The sequence below is a fragment of the Oryx dammah genome, unplaced genomic scaffold (genome assembly GCF_014754425.2).
Source record: "Oryx dammah isolate SB20612 unplaced genomic scaffold, SCBI_Odam_1.1 HiC_scaffold_20, whole genome shotgun sequence".
Lineage (NCBI taxonomy): Eukaryota > Metazoa > Chordata > Mammalia > Artiodactyla > Bovidae > Oryx > Oryx dammah.
In genome coordinates this window covers 48070431-48094989 of record NW_024070204.1, presented here as the reverse complement: position 1 = coordinate 48094989, position 24559 = coordinate 48070431, and the positions used below count along the sequence as shown (strand labels likewise).

General features: G+C 39.0%; 1 protein-coding gene across 1 annotated transcript in view; it reads left to right on the top strand.

The window, feature by feature from the left end:
* Window positions 1-24559, top strand: part of IL6ST (interleukin 6 cytokine family signal transducer) — a 70048-nt gene that overhangs the window by 20758 nt on the left and 24731 nt on the right. Inside the window, exons 2-7 of the mRNA XM_040262548.1 lie at window positions 4296-4374; window positions 11655-11960; window positions 12859-12979; window positions 17811-17977; window positions 18511-18665; window positions 21808-21967. Coding sequence (XP_040118482.1) covers window positions 4311-4374; window positions 11655-11960; window positions 12859-12979; window positions 17811-17977; window positions 18511-18665; window positions 21808-21967 — 973 coding nt within the window. The 5' untranslated portion in view covers window positions 4296-4310. The remainder of the gene's footprint in view (window positions 1-4295; window positions 4375-11654; window positions 11961-12858; window positions 12980-17810; window positions 17978-18510; window positions 18666-21807; window positions 21968-24559) is intronic.

Genomic DNA, 24559 nt, shown 5'->3' with positions numbered 1-24559 from the left:
GTGATTAGAGCTGTCCTTTGAGAAGACTGAGAGAGAGAGAGAGAGAGTGAGTGAGTGTGTGTGTGTGTGTGTGTGTGTTAGTTGCCCAGCCATTTCTGACTCTTCGTGACCCCATGGACTGTAGCCTGCCAGGTTTCTCCATCCATGGGATTTTCCATGCAAGAATACTGGAGTGGGTTGCCATTTCCTTCTCCAGCAGGTGTGCTTCTTGCCATTTTAAAAGATTAAGGTTTCCAATAAGCTTAGTCTTCCTCTCCTGGAACACAACCCTCTGCAGGTACAGGTGTTCCATGACACTTTTCACAGCGTTCTGTGAATTGGAGTTTGGGCAACTGGCACAGGAAAATGCTGTTAATCCTAATTGGTGTTCTTGGTATGAGTAATAAAATCATATGTAGCTGACTCAAGAGTCTTGTGTCTTCCGCCAATATCCATGAAACTAACAGGTTAACTTGTAAGTAGGATCAAATCTCAGAGCCTTCACAATTCTTGATACAATTTGGTAAATTTTGACAAATGTATAGAATTTTTATCACCACCATAGTCAATTCATAGCACATTTCTGTCCCCACAAGCTCCTTTGTGCCCCTTTATATCTATTCCCCTTTCCCTAGTTTTGTCATTTGTTGAATTTCTCATATATATAATTTTACATTATATCAGTTCAGTTCACTCACTCACTCATGTCCAACTCTTTGTGACCCCATGGACTGCAGCACACCAGGCCTCTCTGTCCATTACCAACTCCCGGAGTTTACTAAAACTCATGTCCATTGAGTTGGTGATGCCATCCAAACATCTCATCCTCTGTCATCCCCTTCTCTTGTCCTCAATCTTTCTCAGCATCAGGGTCTTTTCAAATGAGTCAGTTCTTTGCATCAGGTGGCCAAAGTATTGGAGTTTCAGCTTCAGTATCAGTCCTTCCAATGACTATTCAGTACTTATTTCCTTTAGGATGGGCTGGTTTGATGTCCTTGCAGTCCAAGGGACTCCAAAGACTCGTCTTCAACACCACAGTTCAAAAGCATTACTTCTTGGCACTCAGCTGTCTTTATAGTCCACCTCACACATCCATACATGACTGCTGGAAAAACCATAGCCTTGACTAGATGGACCTTTGTTGCCAAAGAAACGTCTCTGCTTTTTAATATGCCATCTAGGTTTGTCATAGCTTTTCTTCAAGGAGCAGTTCAGTTCAGTTCAGTCGCTCAGTCGTGTCCGACTCTTTGCGACCCCATGAATCGCAGCATGCCAGGCCTCCCTGTCCATCACCAACTCCCAGAGTTCGCTCAGACTCACATCCATCGAGTCAGTGATGCCATCCAGCCATCTCATCCTCTGTCATCCCCTTCTCCTCCTGCCCCCAATCCCTCCCAGCATCAGAGTCTTTTCCAATGAGTCAACTCTTCGCATGAGGTGGCCAAAGGACTGGAGTTTCAGCTTTAGCATCATTCCTTCCAAAGTAATCCCAAGGCTGATCTCCTTCAGAATGGACTGGTCGGATCTCCTTGCAGTCCAAGGGACTCTCAAGAGTCTTCTCCAACACCACAGTTTAAAAGCATCAATTCTTCGGCGCTCAGCTTTCTTCACAGTCCAACTCTCACATCCATACATGACCACAGGAAAAACCATAGCCTTGACTAGATGGACCTTTGTTGGCAAAGTAATGTCTCTGCTTTTGAATATGCTGTTTAGGTTGGTCATACTTTCCTTCCCAGGACTAAGCGTCTTTTAATTTCATGGCTGCAGTCACCATCTGCAGTGATTTTGGAGCCCCCCCAAAATAAAGTCTGACACTGTTTCCACTGTTTCCCCATCTATTTCCCATGAAATGATGGGACCAGATGCCATGATCTTCGTTTTCTGAATGTTGAGCTTTAAGCCAACTTTTTCACTCTCCTCTTTCACTTTCATCAAGAGGCTCTTTAGTTCCTCTTCACTTACTGCCATAAGGGTGGTGTCATCTGCATATCTGAGGTGATTGATATTTCTCCTGGCAATCTTGATTCCAGCTTGTGCTTCTTCCAGCCCAGCGTTTCTCATGATGTACTCTGCACAGAAGTTAAATAAACAGGGTGACAAATATACAGCCTTGACGTACTCCTTTTCCTATTTGAAACCAGTCTGCTGTTCCATGTCCAGTTCTAACTTCTGCTTCCTGACCTGCATTTAGGTTTCTCAAGAGGCAGGTCAGGTGGTCTGGTATTCCCATCTCTTTCAGAATTTTCCAGTTTATTGTGATCCACACAGTCAAAGGCTTTGGCATAGTCAATAAAGCAGAAATAGATGTTTTTCCTGGAACTCTCTTGCTTTTTCCATGATCCAGCGGATGTTGGCAATTTGATCTCTGGTTCCTCTGCCTTTTCTAAAACCAGCTGAACATCGGGAAGTTCACAGTTCACGTATTGCTGAAGCCTGGCTTGGAGAATTGTGAGCATTACTTTACTAGCGTGTGAGATGAGTGCAATTTTGCGGTAGTTTGAGCATTCTTTGGCATTGCCTTTTTTTGGAACTGGAATGAAAACTGACTTTTTCCAGTCCTGTGGCCACTGCTGAGTTTTCCAAATTTGCTGGCATATTGAGTGCAGCACTTTCACAGCATCATCTTTCAGGATTTGAAATAGTTCAACTGGAATTCCGTCACCTCCACTAGCTTTGTTCATAGTGATGCTTCCTAAGACCCAATTGACTTCACATTCCAGGATGTCTGGTTCTAGGTGAGTAATGAGCAAGCGTCTTTTAATTTCATGGCTGCAGTCACCATCTGCAGTGATTTTGGAGCCTCCCAAAATAGACATCGGTCACTGTTTCCACATCTGTTTGCCATGAAGTGATGGGACCAGATGCCATGATCTTAGTTTTCTGAATGTTGAGCTTTAAGCCAACTTTTTCACTCCTTTTTCACTGTCATCAAGAGGCTCTTTAGTTCTTCCCTTTCTGCCATAAAGGTGGTGTCATCTGTATATCTGAGGTTATTGATATTTCTCCCCGCAATCTTGATCCCAGCTTGTACTTCATCCAGCCCAGTGTTTCACATGATGTACTCTGCATATAAGTTAAATAAGCAGGTGACAATATACAGCCTTGACGTACTCCTTTCCCTATTTGGAATATAGCCTGTTTTGTATGGCTTCTTTCATTCAACATAGTGCTTTTGAGATTTGTTCATGCTCTTCCCTGTATCACTAGTCCGTCCCCTTTTATTGCTGAGTAGTATTCTATTGTATGGATATACTGCTGTTTGAATATTTGTTTATCCTTTCACCAGTTGATTGACATTTGGATTGTTTCTAGTTTGGGGCTATTATAAGCAAAACTGCTGTAGGTTTGGATATAAGTTTTCATATGGACATTTATTTTTATTTCTCTTGGATACATTATTAGGAGTGGAAATGCTAAGTCTTATGATGTGCTTTTAATTCGTAAAGAACTGCCAAATTGTTTTCCAAAGTGTATGTATCATCTTACATTCCTATCAGGCTTGTTTTAATTTGTATCTAGTTATGAGTGAGGTGAAAGTATCATTTCATATGTTTGAGTTACTTGTGTTTCCTTCTCTATAAAATGCCTCTTTGGCTCATCTTGCATGTTTTCTTCTAAACAGGGAAGGTGAGGTGTTGGAATTTTTGTAGTGATTTGTAGGCATTCTTCATATATTGGGATAATTTTGGTCAGACTATCAATTACAAGCTTCTTTTTTTCCTATTTGGCTATTATCTTTTGAACTTGCCAGTGGTGAGGTTTTGCCATGTAGAAATTTGTCTCTCTGAACTCTTCAGTCTCACAGAGTATTTACTAGCAGTGCAAGACTTCATAATATAGAAACAGGATTGCTCTTTTAATTGACCTTAAAGTATAAATTGGGCTTCCCTGGTGGCTTAGTCAATAAAGAATCTGCCTGCAATGCAGACCTGGGTTTAATCCCTGGGTCCAGAAGATCCTCTGGAGAAGGAAATGGCAACCCACTCCAGTATTCTTGCCTGGGAAATGTCATGGACACAGGAGCCTGGTGGGCTCCAGTCCATGGGGTCACAAGAATTGGACATCACCTAGGGACTAAAACCACCAAAGTATAAAGTATGTTTCCCAGCTGTATTTTATGTAGCCATAACATTAGGGGGAATAAAGAAAAATATTCTGAAGAGTTCAGTTTGTTTTCTGCATTCTCACAAGAATTTTACCACCTTTTAGAAAACAACTAGACAATGGAAACAAAAGAGCTTTAGATCTTGTGTCTTTATTATGCATAGTAAGAGTAAAAATATTTAAAATAATATTGCATGTGTCTTTTACAGAAATATCTATGCAAGATGTTCACATTGCAAACTTGGATAGTGCAAGCCTTGTTTATTTTCCTCACCACTGAATCTATAGGTAAGGTTCATGAGATATCCTACCTCCCAATCCCACAAATTAGGTTTGTGTATTGCTGAATAATTATATAATTATGCTTACATATTTATTCTTTAGGATCGTTATTGAAAGAACGATGTTGTCTTAAAAATGGACTCAAGTTAAAATGCTCTTGACAAATTATAATTTGTATAATTTGAGTTGAAGCAGTCGGTAATCCTAAATCTTGTTCAGCTGTACTAATAGTAAGTTTAATATTGAGAAGGAAAAAGGGGGATTTTGTTTATTTTTTTAAATAAAGAAACAGAATCAGGTTTGTTAACTTTTAGCACTTCACTCCTTAATAGCCAAAGATGTCACTGAGCAGAAGTGAGATCGTGATACCAGAAGAACGATTACCTAGAGCAATACTGCTCCAACTGGTCCACAGCCTAAGAACTGGTTGTTATTGGCCCATAATGAGATGAGTACAGAAATGAAGAATAAATATTTAGAAACGCTTTTAACAATTTGACATAGCCATGATATCCAAGTATGTGATCAATGGACTTGCCTCATCAAACATAATATAAAACAAAAGTGTATGTCTCTAAAGGATTGGGTGAAGAAAACCTAAACTGATCCTTTACCCCAGATAATTAGAGAAGTATTGCTCTAAGTCAAACCCTCTTCAAATTCAAGAACAAAGCCTCTTTTTAAACACTGGAAATGATACAAACCTTAAGCTGAAATTTTTTCTCATTTAAAAGTCTTTCCTTAGTCTTAAACCCAAATTTTCTTCCTTGTAACTTTTTCTCATTAATCTTAAAAATCCTTCTATTGTAGGTCCACTTTCCTTTTCTACTGTTTAAGTCTTCAAGTATTGAAGGAATGCTTTCTAACCCCTCTCTTGCCCAAATTAAATTTACCTAGTTATCCTAATTATTATTTGTAGGACTTGACTTCCAATCTGTATGCACTGATTACCCTCCTGACTCTTCCCTTGATTTTCCATATCATTTGGCTCAGACGGTAAAGCGTGCCTACAATGTGGGAGACCCGGGTTTGATCCCTGGGTTGGGAAGATCCTCTGGAGAAGGAAATGGCAACCCACTCCAGTACTTTTGCCTGGAAAATTCCATAGATGGAGAAGCCTGACAGTCTATGGGGTCGCAAAGAGTCGGACACGACTGAGCGACTTCACCTCACCTTCACCTCACCATCCTACTTAATTCTAGTTAACAACAATGAAACTTTAGCCAGTCACTTAATTTGTGTCTTGGTTTCATGATCTGTAAGATGGGGATAGTAATGTCTCTAACTTCTAGGGTTATTGTGAGATTTAAATGAGTTAATACACAGAAGGCATTTGGGCAGTACCTGGCCCATAGTACACTTTATAAAAAGGAAAGTAATAATATATTTATTATTAAGGTTTGAATAAAATGCACTTAAGGAAAAAATATATCAGAACTCGACATATTCTGAGTATAGTGATTTTATTATTTACTTTTGAAGGATCATTTTTATTAAAGCAGCATAATTCTTTGCCAGTTAAGATACACTGTAGTTTAATGTTAAGCCATCTACCTACCAGTCACTGAAAATTCTCAGATTGTTTTCACGTCAATTACTTTTAAGCCATTTCCCCTTCACTCTATATTTATTTATCAACCTAAATAAAAGATGATTTTGCCAGATTTATTAGCCTATCAGTCTAGTCCTTCAGCATAATTTTGAATCCTGACATTATCCAAATTGTTGGCAATCCATTATGATCTTTTGCTGATTTGATAAGTGTGTGTGTGTCTGTTTTCCCCCTAAGTTGTTGATAAAAAGGTTGAAAATAACAGGACTATATTATCTGTTGCTGCCAGACAGATGACTCTAAAGCTTCATGCCTTAAAATGGTATTACTTATTATTTCTCATGGTTTATGTGTGACTGGCTCAGTCAGACACAGAGATTCTTCTTTTCTCTGTGATATCTGGGCCCTCAGCTAGAATATTTAGTGATGAGGAGCTGGAGTCATCTGAAGTCTCATTCACTTATTATGTTTGGTGTTGATGATGGCTGTAGATTCAGGGCTTTGGGGCTCTTAGCTAGAACACCACATGTGGTCTGTCCTTGTGGCCTTGGCTTCCTTACATGTGGCTGGGTTCCATGGCAGATGTCGCAAGAGAAAAAGAGAGCTAGTCAGAAGTTGTATTTTTTTATGATCTAGCTTTGGAAGTCACTTAGCACACTCTGTTGGCTGGGGCAGGCATAAGCACCCTCAAAGATCTGAGAGCAAAAGGGAAACATAGACCTCATTTCTTTGGAGGAGTATTAGTCACTTTGTAAGATGAGCATGTTGAATGGGATACATTTATAAGTATGACCTTCTTTGGAAAGTACAGACTGCCCCAAGGTTTGAGGGGAGGCACTTCAACATAATCCTTTAGCCTCCCTCTCATTGACTTTTTTTAGTCAGTGATTTTTTTATATGTAGGTAATCAAATGAAAATGTTTTAGTTTGAAGTTATGAAATACCTGTTTTTATAGGTCAAGAGTAGTCAAAAATCAGCCTGGTAACCCTGTAAAAGCGGGTTTCATTTGGCACAGGATGGTTTCAGTGAGCCTGTGCTTCATTTCGCAAACTGGAACATTTGCCTGTTTCTAGTATTTCTTATTCTGTGTGATTAAAAATTGTTATTTAGTCTCTGGCTATATCTCATGTTCTTTAGTACTCTGAAGTATATTTCCTAGGTAAGGTTCCCTCTCATTATTAAAGAGAAAGTCAAATAGGAATGATTTTACCAAGGAACAAAGTGTGATTGGAGGGGTTTTAAGGACTTTCTCATTGTCACAGGGTAACTCTGTCACGGGATGGACATTGACAGGAGCTTGTGTGCTAGGACGTGCCACAGCCATGCATCAGTAATGGAAGGCCACACAAACAGGCCACAGCACAAGCTTTGAAACAAACAGTTTCACTCTGGGCATGACAGATATGGAATAAGAAGTTAATTGTTGAGTTTTTAAAAGTAGTTTTATCCTTTGTGCAGTCTAGCCTGGGACCAAGTTGAGAATTGGAAGAATCTGCCTGATATTTGAGGTTTACTCCATAAAAGTATCTCAGCGTTCTTTATAAAATAAATGATTGAAGTAGATTCTCTCCAAGGTTGTTATCAGTTTTTTGATTCTCTGATTCTATACATCTTTTACCTTAACTGCTAGAACCCGTCACCTCTGAGAGACCTTTCCAGAGTCAATGTGACTAGATTGCTTGTCTCTGGATAATAGTAGTAATGATGATTTGTTGTTGTTTAGTCCCTCTTTTGCAACACCAGGGATGGTAGCCCACCAGGCTCTTCTGTCCATGGGATTCTCCAGGCAAGAATACTAGAGTGGGATGCCATTTCCTTCTCCAGGGGATCCTCCCAACCCAGGAGCAAACCTGCATCTCCTGCACTGGCAGGTAGATTCTTCACCACTGAGACACCAGGGAAGCCAGGCAGTGGTGACAGGCTACCATTTATTGGAGGCCTTTTGAAGACCAGGCATTGTAGTAGATTCTTTACATAACTAATATCTAATCTCAAAAAACTTTCAAGATAGTCATTATTAACTTCATTTTCCAAGTGAATAAATTAAAGCTGTTAGAACTTCAAATTCCATTGGCATTCACTCAAGAAAGCTGCCTTAAGTTTCTAGAGAGTGAGAATAGAGAAGAAGGATAGAATCATGTCAAATATTGAGCATTTTATCTTGATGGTAATAGGTAGGCATTAAATAATTTAAAATAGGGAAATGCCATAATCATTTTTGAACAGTAACTTTGGAAACTGTATGTTTAAGATAAACTAGAAGGAGGTCAGATTGTGGTATAATGTGATAGCCCGAGTGCCAGCAGCCAAAGTAGGGTTGATGAGAAGAGGTTGTTATACATACTAAGAATATAGAAACAAAAAGACCCAGGGAGTGTGGGAGGAGGCTAATGAGAGAATGAGGACTGCAAGGTTATCTGGCCTAGGCAACTGGATGGGAGTAGTGTCTCAGCGGAAATAGGGAAGTGAGAAGAAGAAAGAATAAGTTTGGAAGGGACTGTGATACATAGTCTATGCCCCGACCAGTAACTGAAGAAGCTGAAGTTGAACAGTTCTATGAAGACCTATAACACCTTTTAGAACTAACACCAAAAAAAGATGTCCTTTTCATAATAGGGGACTAGAATGCAAAAGGGGGAAGTCCAGAAACACCTGGAGTAACAGGCAAATTTGGCCTTGCAGTACAGAATGAATCACGACAAAGGCTAACAGAGTTTTGTCAAGAGAACGCCCTGGTCATAGCAAACACGCTCTTCCAACAACACAAGAGAAGACTCTACACATGGACATCACCAGATGGTCAATACCGAAGTCAGATTGATTATATTTTTTGCAGCCAAACATGGAGAAACTTTATACAGTCAGCAAAAACAAGACTGGGAGCTGACTGTGGCTAAGATCATGAACTCCTTATTGTCAAATTCAGACTTAAATTGAAGAAAGTATGGAACACTACTAGACCTTTCAGGTATGACCTAAATCAAATCCCTTACAATTATACAGTGGAAGTGACAAATAGATTCAACGGACTAGATCTGATAGAATGCTTGAAGAGCTATGAATGGAGGTTCATGACATGGTACAAGAGGCATTGATCAAGACTATCCCCAAGAAAAAGAAATGCAAAAAGGCAAAATGGTTGTCTGAAGAGGCCTTAAAAACAGGTATGAAAAGAAGAGAAGTGAAAGGCAAAGGAGAAAAGGAAAGATATACCCATTTGCAGAGTTCCAAAGAATAGCAAGAAGAGATAAGAAAGCCTTCCTCAGTGATCAGTGCAAAGAAATAGAGGAAAACAATAGAATGAAAAAGACTAGAGATAAGAAAATTAGAGATACTAAGGGAATTTTCATGCAAAGATGGGCACAATAAAGGACAGAAATGGTATGGACCTAACAGAAGCAGAAGATATTAAAGAGGTGGCAAGAACACACAGAAGAACTGTCCAGAAAAGAGCTTCATGACCCAGATAATCATGATGATGTGATCACTCACCTAGAGCCAGACATCCTGGAATGTGAAGTCAAGTGGGTCTTAGGAAGCATCACTATGAACAAAGCTAGTGGAGGTGACAGAATTCCAGTTGAGCTATTTCAAATCCTGAAAGATGATGCTGCAAATTTGGAAAACTCAGCAGTGGCCACAGGACTGGAAAAGGTCAGTTTTAATTCCAATCCCAAAGAAAAGCAGTGCCAAAGAATGCTCAAACTACTGCACAATTGCACTCATCTCACATGTTAGCAAAGTAATGCTCAAAATTCTCCAAGCCAGGCTTCACCAGTATGTGAACTGAGAACTTCCAAATGTTCAAGCTGGTTTTAGAAAAGGCAGAGGAACCAGAGATCAAATTGCCAACATCCACTGAATCATCAGAAAGGCAAGAGAGTTCCAGAAAAACATCTATTTCTGCTTTATTGACTATACCAAAGCCTTTGACTGTGTGGATCACAACAAACTGTGGAAAATTCTTCAAGAGAAGGGTATACCAAACCACCTGACCTGCCTCCTGACCAATCTGTATGCAGGTCAAGAAGCAACAGTTAGAACCAGACATGGACAACAGACTGGTTCCAAATCGGGAAAGGAGTATGTCAAAGGTGTATTATGTCACCCTGCTTATTTAACCTGTATGCAGACTACATCATGAGAAACACTGGGCTGGAGGAAGCACAGGCTGGACTCAGATTGCCAGGAGAAATACCAATAATTTCAGATATTGCAGAAAGTGAAGGGGAACTAAAGAACCTGTTGATGAAAGTGAAAGAGGAGAGTGAAGAAGTTGGCTTAAAGCTCAACATTCAGAAAACTAAGATCATGGCATCTGGTCCCATCACTTCAAGGCAAATAGATGGGGAACACTGGAAACAGTGACAGACTTTATTTTCGTGGGCTCCAAAAGCACTGCAGATGGTGACTGCAGCCATGAAATTAAATGATGCTTGCTCCTTGGAAGAAAAGCTATGACCAAGACAGCTTATTAATAAGCAGAGACATTATTTTGCCAACAAAGATCCATCTAGTCAAAGCTATGGTTTTTCCAGTAGTCATGTATGGATGTGAGAGTTGGATTGTAAAGAAAGCTGAGCGCCAAAGAATTGATGCCTTTGAACTGTGGTGTTGGAGAAAACTCTTGAGAGTCTCATAGACTGCAAGGAGATCCAACCAGTCTATCCAAAAGGAAATCAGTCCTGAATATTCATTGGAAGGAATGATGGTAAAGCTGAAACTCCAATACTTTGGCCACCTGATGCCAAGAACTGACTCATTTGAAAAGACCCTGATGCTGGGAAAGATTGAAGATGAGAGGAGAAGGGGACAAGAGAGGATGAGATTGTTGGGTGGCATCACCAACTCGATGGACATGAGTTTGAGTAAACTCCGGGAGTTGGTGATGGACAGGGAAGCCTGACATGGTGCAGTCCATGGGGTCACAAAGAGTCGGACACGACTGAGCGACTGAAATGAACTATGATACATATAATTTTAGACATGTTCATTTTAAAGTACTTATGAAATATTTCAAGTGGATGTCTTATAAGCCACTGAAAACAGAAAATTAGAGTCAGAAAGAGGGGTTTACATGTCATCAGCATAGAGTAGGTCATAGGAAAATCATGTAGTTGCATTTTACTTTTTAATATAATTTGGTTTTTTATTTTTTAATATGAGATTGTATCCCATATACTTATTGGTAAAACCAGTGTATTTTATCATCTTATTTTACTCATCCTGTTTTTATTTTGCTACACCCTTGCTCTTTACTTTTTGTTTGATTTTGACATAAGAACATGTATACTGTCTTTGTGTGTCCCTATCTGCACCCTCAAAGGCATTCAGGACTGGCGAGAAGCAGAGACCATCGCCTGTCTTCTGGTGGGTCTATTTAGACACTGGGTGTGAGTTGAGAAACAGAATTGGTGGTAGAGCAAATATGAATCACCCTGCAGGCAAACTATTTCCTAAAGCAAAGTAGAATGTTATAAAAAGGGCTGAAATTTGCATAGGTTTTTTTTTTTTTTTTTGTAAAATCCAGCTCCATCTGCCACATAATCAGTATAATTCTTTTCAAATTTAGACATTAAATTCTGTTGATACTAACTTTCACTGCGTTTCCTCTTTTTCTGTGTCTTTAGAGATATTTTAATGATGGTAGAGAAACTGTACTGATATAGAATGACATTTTGTACCAGAAAAATTCAGTCTATTCTTACATTTTCTGTTATTATTCCTTTCCAGGGGAACTTATAGTTCCATGTGCTCATATCCACCCTGAATCTTCAGTTGTACAACTTGGTTCGAATTTCACGGCAGTTTGTGTGCTAAAAGAAAAATGTATGGATGATTATCATGTGACTGCTAATGACATTTTCTGGAAAACAGGCCGTGTTCCTGTTCCTTATGAACAATATGCTGTCATAAACAGAACAGCATCTAGTGTCACATTTCCAAATATAACTTTAATAAATGCTCTGCTCACTTGCAACATTCGTATGTTTGGACAGATTAATCGGAGTATTTATGGAATCAGAATCATTTCAGGCTGTAAGTTTTGTTTTACTTTTTTAATTTCAGACTTTGTCATGACTGTTGAATTACATCTTTAATCTCCATTGTCTTTTGGTCTTTTTGAAATGCAGTAACTGTCAGCTCAGTGAGTTTTGGACTGTTTTTTCTTTTTAATGTTTTAAAAAAAATAAGCTTAGAAGTAGAATTGCATTTGCATTACAAATATATAAAAGCCTAAGGAGTAACACAAGTTTAATATTTTTCCTGAAAGTCAAGTACCTGTCAGCTTTCTAGAAAAACATTTTGACAAGAGATACCCACCAAAAATGTTGAGTTGAAATCTGTGACTGTGCTCCTAGTAACTTTCAATATTCCTTAGTTGTGGAGAAAATGCAGTGTAAAGCAACTATCTGAAGAAAGTGAATCAATAGTGGAGGATCCTTTTATATTGAAGTAGACAAATTTACTATGATCCAAGAATGGATTGCCAAATTTGTGGATCATCTAACACTATAATTTTAGCATTTGCTTTCTTGCCAGCAGAGTTTGGGAAGGGAGAGAGATAAATGAATCATTTTTACTTCTATTTACTTGCCTCTTACCAACATTCAAGTATTAGTTTCTAAAATACACTTGAGAAGTCAGTTGATAATGCTTTCCAGCTATAAATAAAAGTTGACTTTGTGCAGAAAGTTAATTTGAAACATACCTATTAATGACAAGTATGATAGAAAATGTATGTTACTATCTAAAATGTTTGAATTTACGTAGAAAAGAAATTAATGTTTTAGTAACCAGTATTTCATTATATCTTTTTTTGGTTTTGTTTTTTTCTGTCTGATTTTGGTTATCTTAAATGTCTAGAGGAATATATAAATTGCATGCTTTTTGCGAATATGAAGCTTTTTGAAATTTGCTTATTTTTCCCTTTTAGTGCCTCCTGAAAAACCTAAAAATTTGAGTTGCATTGTGAATGAAGGAAAGAAAATGATGTGTCAGTGGGATCCTGGAAGGGAAACACACCTGGAAACAAACTACACTTTAAAATCTGAGTGGCAAGTTATTTTAAATTTGTTGTACATTGAATTTATTAAGTTTGCCTTTGTGTTAGAGTTTTTATCTTGTGCGGTAGTATTATTAAATGCATAGTTTTAAATGTTTTATTTAACTTTTTATTTTAGAACACCTGAAACATGAAAGTAGAAAGAATAGTGTAAGAAATCCTCACGCTCATCACCAAGCTTCAATAATTATCAGCCCATTACCAGTCTTACTTTATATATACCCCACACTCAAATTGCTTTTAAAAAATAGACATCATCTCATCCATAAATATTTTAGTACTTTAATGGAAAAGAGAAGGACACTTAAAAAAAATCCAAATATAATGGAAAATACTCTCATATTGTTACATTTTTAATTAGTGTTCAAATTTTCCCAGTTGTCCTATGAATTCAGTTCAGTTCAGTCGCTCAGTCATGTCTGACTCTTTGCGACCTGATGAATCGCAACATGCCAGGCCTCCCTGTCCATCACCAACTCCCGGAGTTTGCTAGGACTCATGTCCATCGAGTCAGTGATGCCATCCAGCCATCTCATCCTCTGTCATCCCCTTCTCCTCCTGCCCCCAATCCCTCCCAGGATCACAGTCTTTTCCAATGAGTCAACTCTTTACATGAGGTGGCCAAAGGACTGGAGTTTCAGCTTTAGCATCATTCCTTCCAAAGAAATCCCAGGGCTGATCTCCTTCTGAATGGACTGGTTGGATCTCCTTGCAGTCCAAGGGACTCTCAAGAGTCTTCGCCAATACCACAGTTCAAAAGCATCAATTCTTCAGCGCTCAGCCTTCTTCACAGTCCAACTCTCACATCCATACATGACTACTGGAACAACCGTAGCCTTGACTAGATGGATCTTAGTCAGCAAAGTAATGTCTCTGCTTTTGAATATACTATCGAGGTTGGTCATAACTTTTCTTCCAAGGAGTAAGCGTCTTTTAATTTCATGGCTGCAATCACCATCTGCAGTGATTTTGGAGCCCCCCAAAATAAAGTCTGACACTGTTTCCACTGTTTCCCCATCTATTTCCCATGAAGTGATGGGACCAGATGCCATGATCTTCGTTTTCTGAATGTTGAGCTTTAAGCCAACTTTTTCACTCTCCTCTTTCACTTTCATCAAGAGGCTCTTTAGTTCCTCTTCACTTTCTGCCATAAGGGTGGTGTCATCTGCATATCTGAGGTGATTGATATTTCTCCCGGCAGTCTTGATTCCAGCTTGTGTTCTTCCAGTCCAGCGTTTCTCATGCTGTACTCTGCATAGAAGTTAAATAAGCAGGGTGACAATATACAGCCTTGACATACTCCTTTTCCTATTTGCAACCAGTCTGCTGTTCCATGTCCAGTTCTAACTTCTGCTTCCTGACCTGCATTTAGGTTTCTCAAGAGGCAGGTCAGGTGGTCTGGTATTCCCATCTCTTTCAGAATTTTCCACAGTTTATTGTGATCCACACAGTCAAAGGCTTTGGCATAGTCAATAAAGCAGAAATAGATGTTTTTCTGGAACTCTCTTGCTTTTTCCATGATCCAGCGGATGTTGGCAATTTGATCTCTGGTTCCTCTGCCTTTTCTAAAACCAGCTTGAACATCTGGAAGTTCACGGTTCACGTATTGCTGAAGTCTGGCTTGGAGAATTTGAGCATTACTTTACTAGCATGTGAGATGAGTGCAATTGTGGTAGTTTGAGCATTCTTTGGCATTGCCTTTCTTTGGGATTGGAATGAAAACTGACCTTTTCCAGTCCTGTGGCCACTGCTGAGTTTTCCAAATTTGCTGGCATATTGAGTACAGCACTTTCACAGCATCATCTTTCAGGATTTGAAACAGCTCAACTGGAATTCCATCACTTCCACTAGCTTTGTTCGTAGTGATGCTTTCTAAGGCCCACTTGACTTCACATTCCAGGATGTCTGGCTCTGGATGAGTGATCACACCATCATGATTATCTTGGTCGTGAAGCTCTTTTTTGTACAGTTCTTCTGTGTATTCTTGCCACCTCTTCTTAATATCTTCTGCTTCTGTTAGGTCCAGACCATTTCTGTCCTTTATCGAGCCCATCTTTGCATGAAATGTTCCCTTGGTATCTCTAATTTTCTTGAAGAGATCTCTAGTCTTTCCCGTTCTGTTGTTTTCCTCTATTTCTTTGCATTGATTGCTAAAGAAGGCTTTCTTATCTCTTCTTGCTGTTCTCTGGAACTCTGCATTCAGATGCTTATATCTTTCCTTTTCTCCTTTGCTTTTCGCCTCTCTTCTTTTCACAGCTGTTTGTAAGGTTCCCCCGGACAGCCATTTTGCTTTTTTGTATTTCTTTTCTATGGGGATGGTCTTGATCCCTGTCTCCTATACAGTGTCACGAACCTCATCCCATAGTTCATCGGGCACTCTGTCTATCAGATCTAGGCCCTTAAATTTATTTCTCACTTCCGCTGTATAATCATAAGGGATTTGATTTAGGTCATACCTGAATGGTTTAGCGGTTTCCTCTACTTTCTTCAATTTAAGTCTGAATTTAGTAATAAGGAGTTCATGATCTGAGCCACAGTCAGCTCCTGGTCTTGTTTTTGTTGACTGTATAGAGCTTCTCCATCTTTGGTTGCAAAGAATATAATCAATCTGATTTCGGTGTTGACCATCTGGTGATGTCCATGTGTAGAGTCTTCTCTTGTGTTGTTGGAAGAGGGTATTTGCTATGACCCGTGCATTTTCTTGGCAAAAGTCTTTGCCCTGCTTCATTCCACATTCCAAGGCCAAATTTGCCTGGTGCTCCATGAATATATGTAAATATTTTTACACTTGTCAAATCAAGATTTAAGTAATCACCATATATTGCCAATTCACATATCTTGTCTCTCTTAACCATAGGTTCTACCTTCTTTCTTTGCAGTTCAGTTGTTAAAATAATGGTTTTACATCATTTAACACATTCCTCTGTCCCTTTATTTACTAAAAGCTGCCATTAGATCTAGACATTTAATCAGTTTTCCCCCAAAAAAAATAATTCATAGGAGTTATATGTATTTTCATTAGGAACGACCCTATGATGTTTGTTTTTGTTTTTCTTATATTAAAATTTGAGCAATGGTTTCAGGGATTAACAGAATTTCCGTTTAGTTTTGTTTCAAATGTAAAGTAAAGTTGAAAGAATTTTACAGTGAACATTTATACATACTCATTACCTAGATTCTACAGTTAACATTTTACTGTACTTGTCTCCATCTACCAACCCATCTCATTTTAATGAATTTCAGAGTGAGTTACAGACATCCATATACTTTCACCCTTAATCACTTGAACATTTACATCATTAGTTAGATTAATTAATCCCTGGCATCTTCCAAAGGTAGATACAAGAGATTTTTCTCCTCATTATGAATTCATATTTAAACATTTGATGTCTTGTTATTTATTTGGCTGTGCCAGGTCTTAGGTGCAGCATGCAGGGTCTTTGATTTTCTTTGCATCATTCAGGTTCTTTAGTTGCAACATGCGAACTCTTAGTTGCGGCATGTGGTATTTAGTTCCCAGATCGGGGTGAAACCCTGACCACCTGCATTGGGAGCACAGAGTCTTAACTACTGGACCATTGGGAACTCTTGATTTGATGTGTTTTAATCTATTACAGTTATTCTTCTTAATACTTAAATTGTCCCATCTTAGTGGGAACTTTTCAGATTGGCTTATCCTTTTGACACAACTTCATGAGTTCTTTGATAGCTTCCTGATTCCTGAAGTGGCATGATGTTCCAGGTTCTGTTTTCTGTTCCAGACCTAGAATCAACCAATTCCCAAGTAGTCATGGTTCCACTTTGTGTGGAATATAATTTAGAGACTGTAGTCTGGGTGTTGGGGAGCTTATTGCTACTAGGTTGTTGTTTCTAGGCTTTTTTAGTGGAAAGAACTAAAAATGTTTTTAAGATAAAATACATCATGAACTCATACTGGTATTTCCAATTTAAAATCCAGACTATATGTTTTTAGTTAATTCATCTATCTAACATCTATATCTCCTTTCTTCGAGCTGTTTCATTTTGCTTGTGGTTTTTAAGAATTTTCTTCATTGTATAAAGTAATAAATTAATCCACACAAATTTCTAAGACAAAGAATGTTTATAGAAGTCTCCATTCCCTGTGTCCTTTACCTTATTTCCCCCCTCCTTCCAAAGGTTACCTGTTTTGGTTTGGTTTTGATTTATCCTTCTGTTTTAAAAAACAGCATATATATATATATATATGTATATATGCATACATATGCATATATATTCTTAATTGATGCATGATTTAAACGTATGTGAGTAAATTTAGTCATATCACTTGAAACTTTCTATGGTAATAGAAACTAGAAAGTGGTTTAGTGGTTGGAAAGGGCTGAGGGAATTTTCTGGAAGGATAGAAATTCTATACCTGCTCTATCACCTCCTAGCATATTGTGTTTTGAAAAAGCATACTGTGCTTAAAGAAACACATTGCTGATACTGTAAAGATTCTGTTCAAGGAAAGGAAAAAAACAGGACTAATATCACTAATAAGTTTTGGAGAAGGGTCATTGGGTTAGAGCATAAGATTCTGAATATGATATTCTTGAAGTAAAATTTTGAAAATAATCTTGTGTTTTAAGATATAGATCAAACTCAGTTTTAAAGAAAACAGGTGAATTTTAGCAAATTTTGTTTCTAGTGTTCAATAGTTTGTTTTAAACTTATTGAAATTAACTTATTTATTCTAAGCTATGATAATCTGGGTCTCATCAAACTCTTTTCAAGTAACCTTTTTCACTCTTAATTTATTCAAATCTATTTTTAATGACTGATTTTACCATTTTTGTATTTAGGGCAACAGAGAAGTTTGATGATTGTAAAGCAAAACGTGACACCCCCACCTCATGCACTGTTGATTATCCTGCTGTGTATTTTGTCAACATTGAAGTCTGGGTAGAAGCAGAGAATGCCCTTGGGAAGGTTGCCTCAGATCATATCAATTTTGATCCTATAGATAAAGGTACTTATAAACCTAAATTTAAGAATTTATTAGTTTTGAGTCTAATTAATATAAAAATAATAAGCATTTATTTTCTTAGTGACTTCTACAAATTAACTTTATCAACAACATTAAAAATACTTTGGAAAAAGAAAAATATCCAGAATCCAACCACACTGGCAGCTGCTTTTACTTTTAATATTATCTCTGATATCTATTCAGATATCAAACATCTTATAGCATTATAGTCATAGTGTATATGCTTCATTTTTATACTCTTTTTAAATTCCATATGTCATCACTATTTAACTTTTAATATCCGGACCTGAAAATATTAGCAAATGTAATAAATTGACAAGGGAAAGAACTAGAATTTCTTTAGGAACCTTTTCCTTCCATTATAATAGCATGGTATAGTATTTTTTTTAGACAGATTTGTTCATTTGGTGAGAATAAATGCATATTATGAAATAAAATATAAAGAGTATATTGGACTTTGTAAGAAGTTATAAAAGTAAACCATGGTAAACATTAGGATCTTTTTTATTTTTCAGTGAAGCTCAATCCACCACATATTTTATCAGTCAACAGCTCAAAGGAACTGTCTAGTATTTTAAAATTGACATGGACTGACTCACGTTTTAAGAGTTTTATAACTCTGAAATATGACATTCAATATAGGACCAAAGATGCCTCAACTTGGAACCAGGTAAATTGAAAGTTACTGTTTATTCAAATAGTCTTTTCTTTAACCCACTAACCTAAAAGTCTCAGTCATTTTCTGAATGTCTTAAATTTCTGGTTATGTGAAATAGTTTGCGTGACACTTCTAGATCTGTATTTCAAGCAAGGACCAATAGGAAGACATCCAGCCAGAGAACACAGTTTTGCTCAGCACAGTAGATTTTAAGTGAAATATGGAAGTGATGCAGAATGAGAGGGAATAGCATTTTTGGTGAGAGGTGAAAGGACCACAGGTAACAGGAAGCAGATTAGGTAGAGGAGTAAGAATGAAGAGATTATATGGGTAAGCTGAGCAGGCATTAACAAACTACATCTGCAGGCCAAATTCAGCCTGTCATCTGTTTTTGTAAATAAAGTTTTATTGGAACACAGCCACAAACATTTGTTTACGTATTCTTTCTGATACATAGAGTTGAATAACTGCAACAGAGACCATCTGGCCCACAGCCTAAAGTATTTACAGTCTAGCGCTTTATAGAAAGTTTGCCAACCCATAAAATAGAGGGATTATAAGATTGAAAAATAAAAGGACTGTATACCCAAATTTACAACAAACTGGAAAATTCTTAAAGAGATGGGAATACCTTACCTGCCTCCTGAGAAGCCCTTATGCAGGTCAAGAAGCAGCAGTTAGAAGTGAACATGGAATAATGGACTGGTTCAAAATTTGGAAAGGACTATGTCAAGGCTATATATTGTCACCCTGCCTATTTAACTTAACATGCAGAGTACATCATGTGAGCTTCCCTGGTGGCTCAGATGGTAAAGAATCTGCTTGCAGTACGGCAGACTCAGGTTCAGTCCCTGGGTTGGGAAGATCCCCTGGAGGAGGGAATGGCAACCCACTCCAGTATTCTTGCCTGGAGAATTCCATAGACAGAAGAGCCTGATGGGCTGCAGTCCGTGGGATCGCAAAGCTGGACACGACTGAGCAACTAACACTTTTAACTTTCTTTCACATCATGTGAAATGCTGGACTGGATGCGTCACCAACTGAAATCAAGACTGCTGGGAGAAATACCAACAACCTCAGATATGCAGATAATACCACCGTAATGGCAGAAATTGAAGAGGAAGTTAAGAGCCTGTTGATGAAGGTGAAAAAGAAGAGTGAACTAGCTGGCTTAAAACTCAGCGTTCAAAAACCTAAGATCATGGCATCTGGTCACGTCATTTCATGGCAAATAGACGGAAAAAATGGAAACAGCAGATTTTATTTTCTTGGGCTCCAAAATCACTGTGGATGGTGACTGCAGCCATGAAATTAAAAGACACTTGATCTTTGGAAGAAAAGCTGTCACAAACCTAGACAGTGTATTAAAAAGCAGAGACATCATTTTGCTAACAAAGGTCCATCTAATCAAAGCTATAGTTTTTCCACTAGTCACATACAGATGTAAGAGTTGGACCATAAAAGAACACTGAGCACCAGAGTATTGATCCTTTCAAACTGTGGTGCTGGAGAAGACTCTTGAGAGTCCCTTGAACTGCAAGGAGATGAAACCAGTCAATCCTAAAGGAAATCAACCCTGAATATTCATTGGAAGGACTGATGCTGAAGGTGGAAGCTTCAATATTTTGGCCACCTGATGTGAAGAGCTGACTCACTGGAAAAGACCATAATGCTAGGAACGATTGAGGACAGGAGGAGAAAGCCTGTGGGGCTGCAAAGAGCTGGATCTGACTTAGTGACTGAATACCACCACCACCACCACCACCTAAAGATCATGTTATAAGCAGAAGAAATACTAGGAGCTTTTAATTTAAAAGGTTATCATCATAGCATTGAGATCTGCATACTACTCTCTGTTATAACTCCATTTATCATTAACAGTATGCCTTTGCTTTGTTTCTCTGAGCTGCAAAGGGAATTGAGCCCGTGACCTTCCTGCTTCTGTCCTCCATTCCATATGGACTCAGAATACAATCAGAAAAAGCAACAAACTAAAGTGGATTAATGCTTCATGTTGTACATGAGGATTGTACAGAGAAGATACATACCAGAAGTTCTTCAAAAATTTTTTCAATATCATAGAATCTTAATTCACTTGTAGAAAAAAGACTGACACATTTTGTATTCAATATTGAAATCTCAGAGTGGTAGAAAGAACCTTTTATCTATGTTTGAAGTGAAGTGAAGTCGCTCAGTTGTGTCCTCCTCTTTGCGACCCCATGGACTGGGGCCTGCCAGGATCCTCTGTCCATGAAATTCTCCAGGCAAGAGTACTGGAGTAGGTTGCCATTTCCTTCTCCAGGGGATCCTCCTGACCTAAGGATTGAACCTGGGTCTCCTGCATTGTAGGCAGATGCTTTACTGTCTGAGCCACCAGGGAAGTCACTAAATCTATGTTTAGTCTACTCTTTTTTTTTTTTTTTTTTATGAAAACCAAGTTTATCTACAAAGATAGCTTTTGTTTTTCATAATTGGACTGGATATCTTCCTTTTGCCCATCTAGATTTATATTCTACCCTTCTTCACCTACTCTTTGTCTTGGGATGCAGACCTGTATGGGTTGTATCTGTTGGTTGTGGAGGGGTCTTGGCAAGAGGGAGGGGAGAGAAGTGAGATCAGCACATTTTTTTGCACTGCTTCCTCCCTAAAGCTTTCCTGTCTCAACCTAAAGTCACTACTTCTCTCAAGTTAACCCTTTGTGACCCTGTTCTTCCAGGTTCTGGTACCACCCCTCTTCCCTTAGATTCTAAAGGTGGTAACACCACTAAGCCCCAGAGTACTGCCTGTACTATCTAATAAGGTTTCCTACACTCTGCTCATATTTCCCTTAGTAAACCCTCCTTGAATTAAATTTTAATTGGAATTTCTCTTTTTCCTGTTAAGACCATGAGTGTTATAGGAGCATAGAAGAAAGAAATAAAAAAAGGATGAAAAGATTAATAATAGTTGTTTCCATATTTCCCAAACCTGTTAAGTTTTACTGATTTTGACTGCTTTTTTCACTTTATTTCTCTGCAGAGCTTGAGTCAAATTAGTCTTTTTTTCATTAGTTATTAGGCTTGTTTCATTAATTAGCTTCTAAATATTAGGCAGCTTAGAAAATCTGTAATAAATACCTCTGGATTTTTTGTTGGTCAATTTGCTTTGTTTTCAGGTTCCTCCTGAAGATACGTCATCTACCCGATCTTCATTCACTGTTCAGGACCTTAAACCTTTTACAGAATATGTGTTTAGGATTCGTTGTATGAAGGAAGATGGTAAAGGATATTGGAGTGACTGGAGTGAAGAAGCAAGTGGTATCACATATGAAGATAGTAAGTAAATAAATATATGAAGAAAAAAAATTGAATTTTGACTATATATTTTATCTGCTTTTATAATATAGACTTATTGCATCTTTTATGAATATTTTATTCAAACTGATATTTTACACTTTTTAAAGGATCTTAAGATGTAAAATTTAATATACATTATTGATAGTACAAATCTAATATAATCAAAGGAAATTGTGGAATGGTGTCTTAGATACAATGAGAAAACCATTAATAGTTGGTAAATCCAGAACATTTTATTAAAGGAGAGTAGTCTCAAAATATCTCTAACTAGAGAATCATATCCTGAATCTTTAAAATCATACTGCTAAGTCATTTCCATCGTGTCCAAGTCTGTGCAACCCTAGAGACGGCAACCCACCAGGCTCCCCCGTCCCTGGGATGCTCCAGGCAAGAACACTGGAGTGGGTTGCCATTTCCTTCTCCAATGCATGAAAGTGAAAAGTGAAAGTGAAGTCACTCAGTCGTGTCCGACTCTTCATGACCCCAGTCTCCTCCGCCCATGGGATTTTCCAGGCAAGAGTACTGGAGTGGGGTGCCATTGCCTTCTCCATAAAATCATACTACCTACCAAAATGTGCATTAGACCTTCACTGTCAAAAAGATAGCTGTACTGTAGTTTTGATTCATTTTTTTATCAGTACTTAATAAGCCCTTGGAAAAGCATTGTTGCATTTTGACTGGTTGGTTTATTTTAATTTTCCTTTGTTTTTCATGATAATATAATGCATATAGGTAGAATCCAAAAGGCATAAAAGGATACACAATATGAAGTAAGATTCCTTCCCCTTTCATCTATAACCATCAAGAAATAATCCTATGGAGGGGGGAAGACAAGATGGCAGAGGAGTAGTGGACATGGAGTACACCTCCACAAATGTTCCAGGAATACATCTTCAGATATAGAAGATCTTTCAGAACACCAGCTGAGAGCAGGCAGGAGTCCCTGATCCCTGGAAAGGAATGTATAGATCCACACAAAACTTGGCAGGACGAAGGAAGAAAGTAAGAAAGAGGAGAGTAAGCAGGACTGGACCTGTACTTGGAGGGTGAGGGAACTGAAGCAAGGGTCAGATCACCACATTGGGGCATTGTTTGGGATGCAGGGAAGCATTTGAGGCTGTTAGAGCGTTCAGCAATTGATCTGTGACAGTCTGGATGGAGTGAGAACCACATAGACTATCCTTGCCATGTCCATATGTATCCCAAACAGGAGTGCAAGTCCTCTGGAACGTGTGGTGGCTGGGAGCTGGAATGTAGGGATTGGGGAGCAATCCCAGGGTAAGGTCTGCTATTGACTGCAGGGAGATGGCTCCCGGGGACGTGAGGGAGGAGATCGCAGAGGGGATTGCCTTTGGAGGAAAGTCGGGTAGTCATGGAGGTAAGGTGATACTGCTGAGTCACGTGCAGGGGATGGAGCCATCACTGTAGTCTCTCTCTCCCCACATGCCAGCTGATCAACAGAGAAAGAACCCAGAGGGTGGCCCTTTGTGTGCCTGACACACTGAGCAACAGAGGAGCACCCCAGCCAGCTTCCCTGGTGGCTCAGACAGTAAAGTATCTGCCTGTTATGCTGGAGACCTGGGTTCAATTCCTGGGTTGGGAAGATTCCCTGAAGAAGGGAATGACAAGCCCCTCCAGTATGCTTGCCTGGAGAATTCCGTGGATAGAGGAACTGAGTGGGCTACTGTCCATGGGATTGCAGAGTCAGACATGACTGAGCGATTAACACTTTCACACTTCTTCACCACCCTAGGGGAACCTTTGAGTGCCTTCTTTGCCAAGAAACAAGGAAAGGACCAGCCAGGGAGGCCCTTTGAGGCTAGAGGCTGCCAGAGGTTAGAAAAAAACTCTTAATAGTGCCACAGCTCCTGCACCTGAGGCACCTGGCATCCCTGTACACTTTGTGCCTCCAGGGTGAGAGGGTAACAGGCAGGAAGGCTAGGGGTCTCCAGACGGAGGAAATAGGCTGCAAGTGTCAGACATTTTTTTTCTCAAGCGGCAGGAGGAGACAAACTACACATGACACGTGTTTTTCCCCCTCTCTATACAAAATTATATAGTTTGTATATATATATGGGGCTTCCCTCACAGCTTAGTTGGTAGAGAATCTACCTGCAATGCAGGAGTAAAAGTAAGTAAGTAAGTAAAGTCGCTCAGTCGTGTCCGACTCTTTGCGACCCCATGGACTGTAGCCTACCAGGCTTCTCCCTCCGTGGGATTCTCCAGGCAAGAGTACTGGAGTGGGTTGCCATTTCCTTCTCCAGGGGATCTTCCCAACCCAGGGATCGAACCCAGGTCTCCCACATTCCAGGCAGACGCTTTAACCTCTGAGCCACCTTGGGTTCAATTCCTGGGTTGGGAAGATCACGTGGAGAAGGAAATGGCAACCCACTCCAGTATTCTTGCCTGGAGAACCCCATGGACAAAGGAGCCTGGCAGGCTTGTCTATGGGGTCGCAAGAGTCGGAAATGACTGAGCGACTAAGCCCACACACGGAGAACCAAACCATACAGGCTCAACAAACCAGTATGTTTTACTCATACAGTTGTTCTCCTAATCTATGTTAATGAG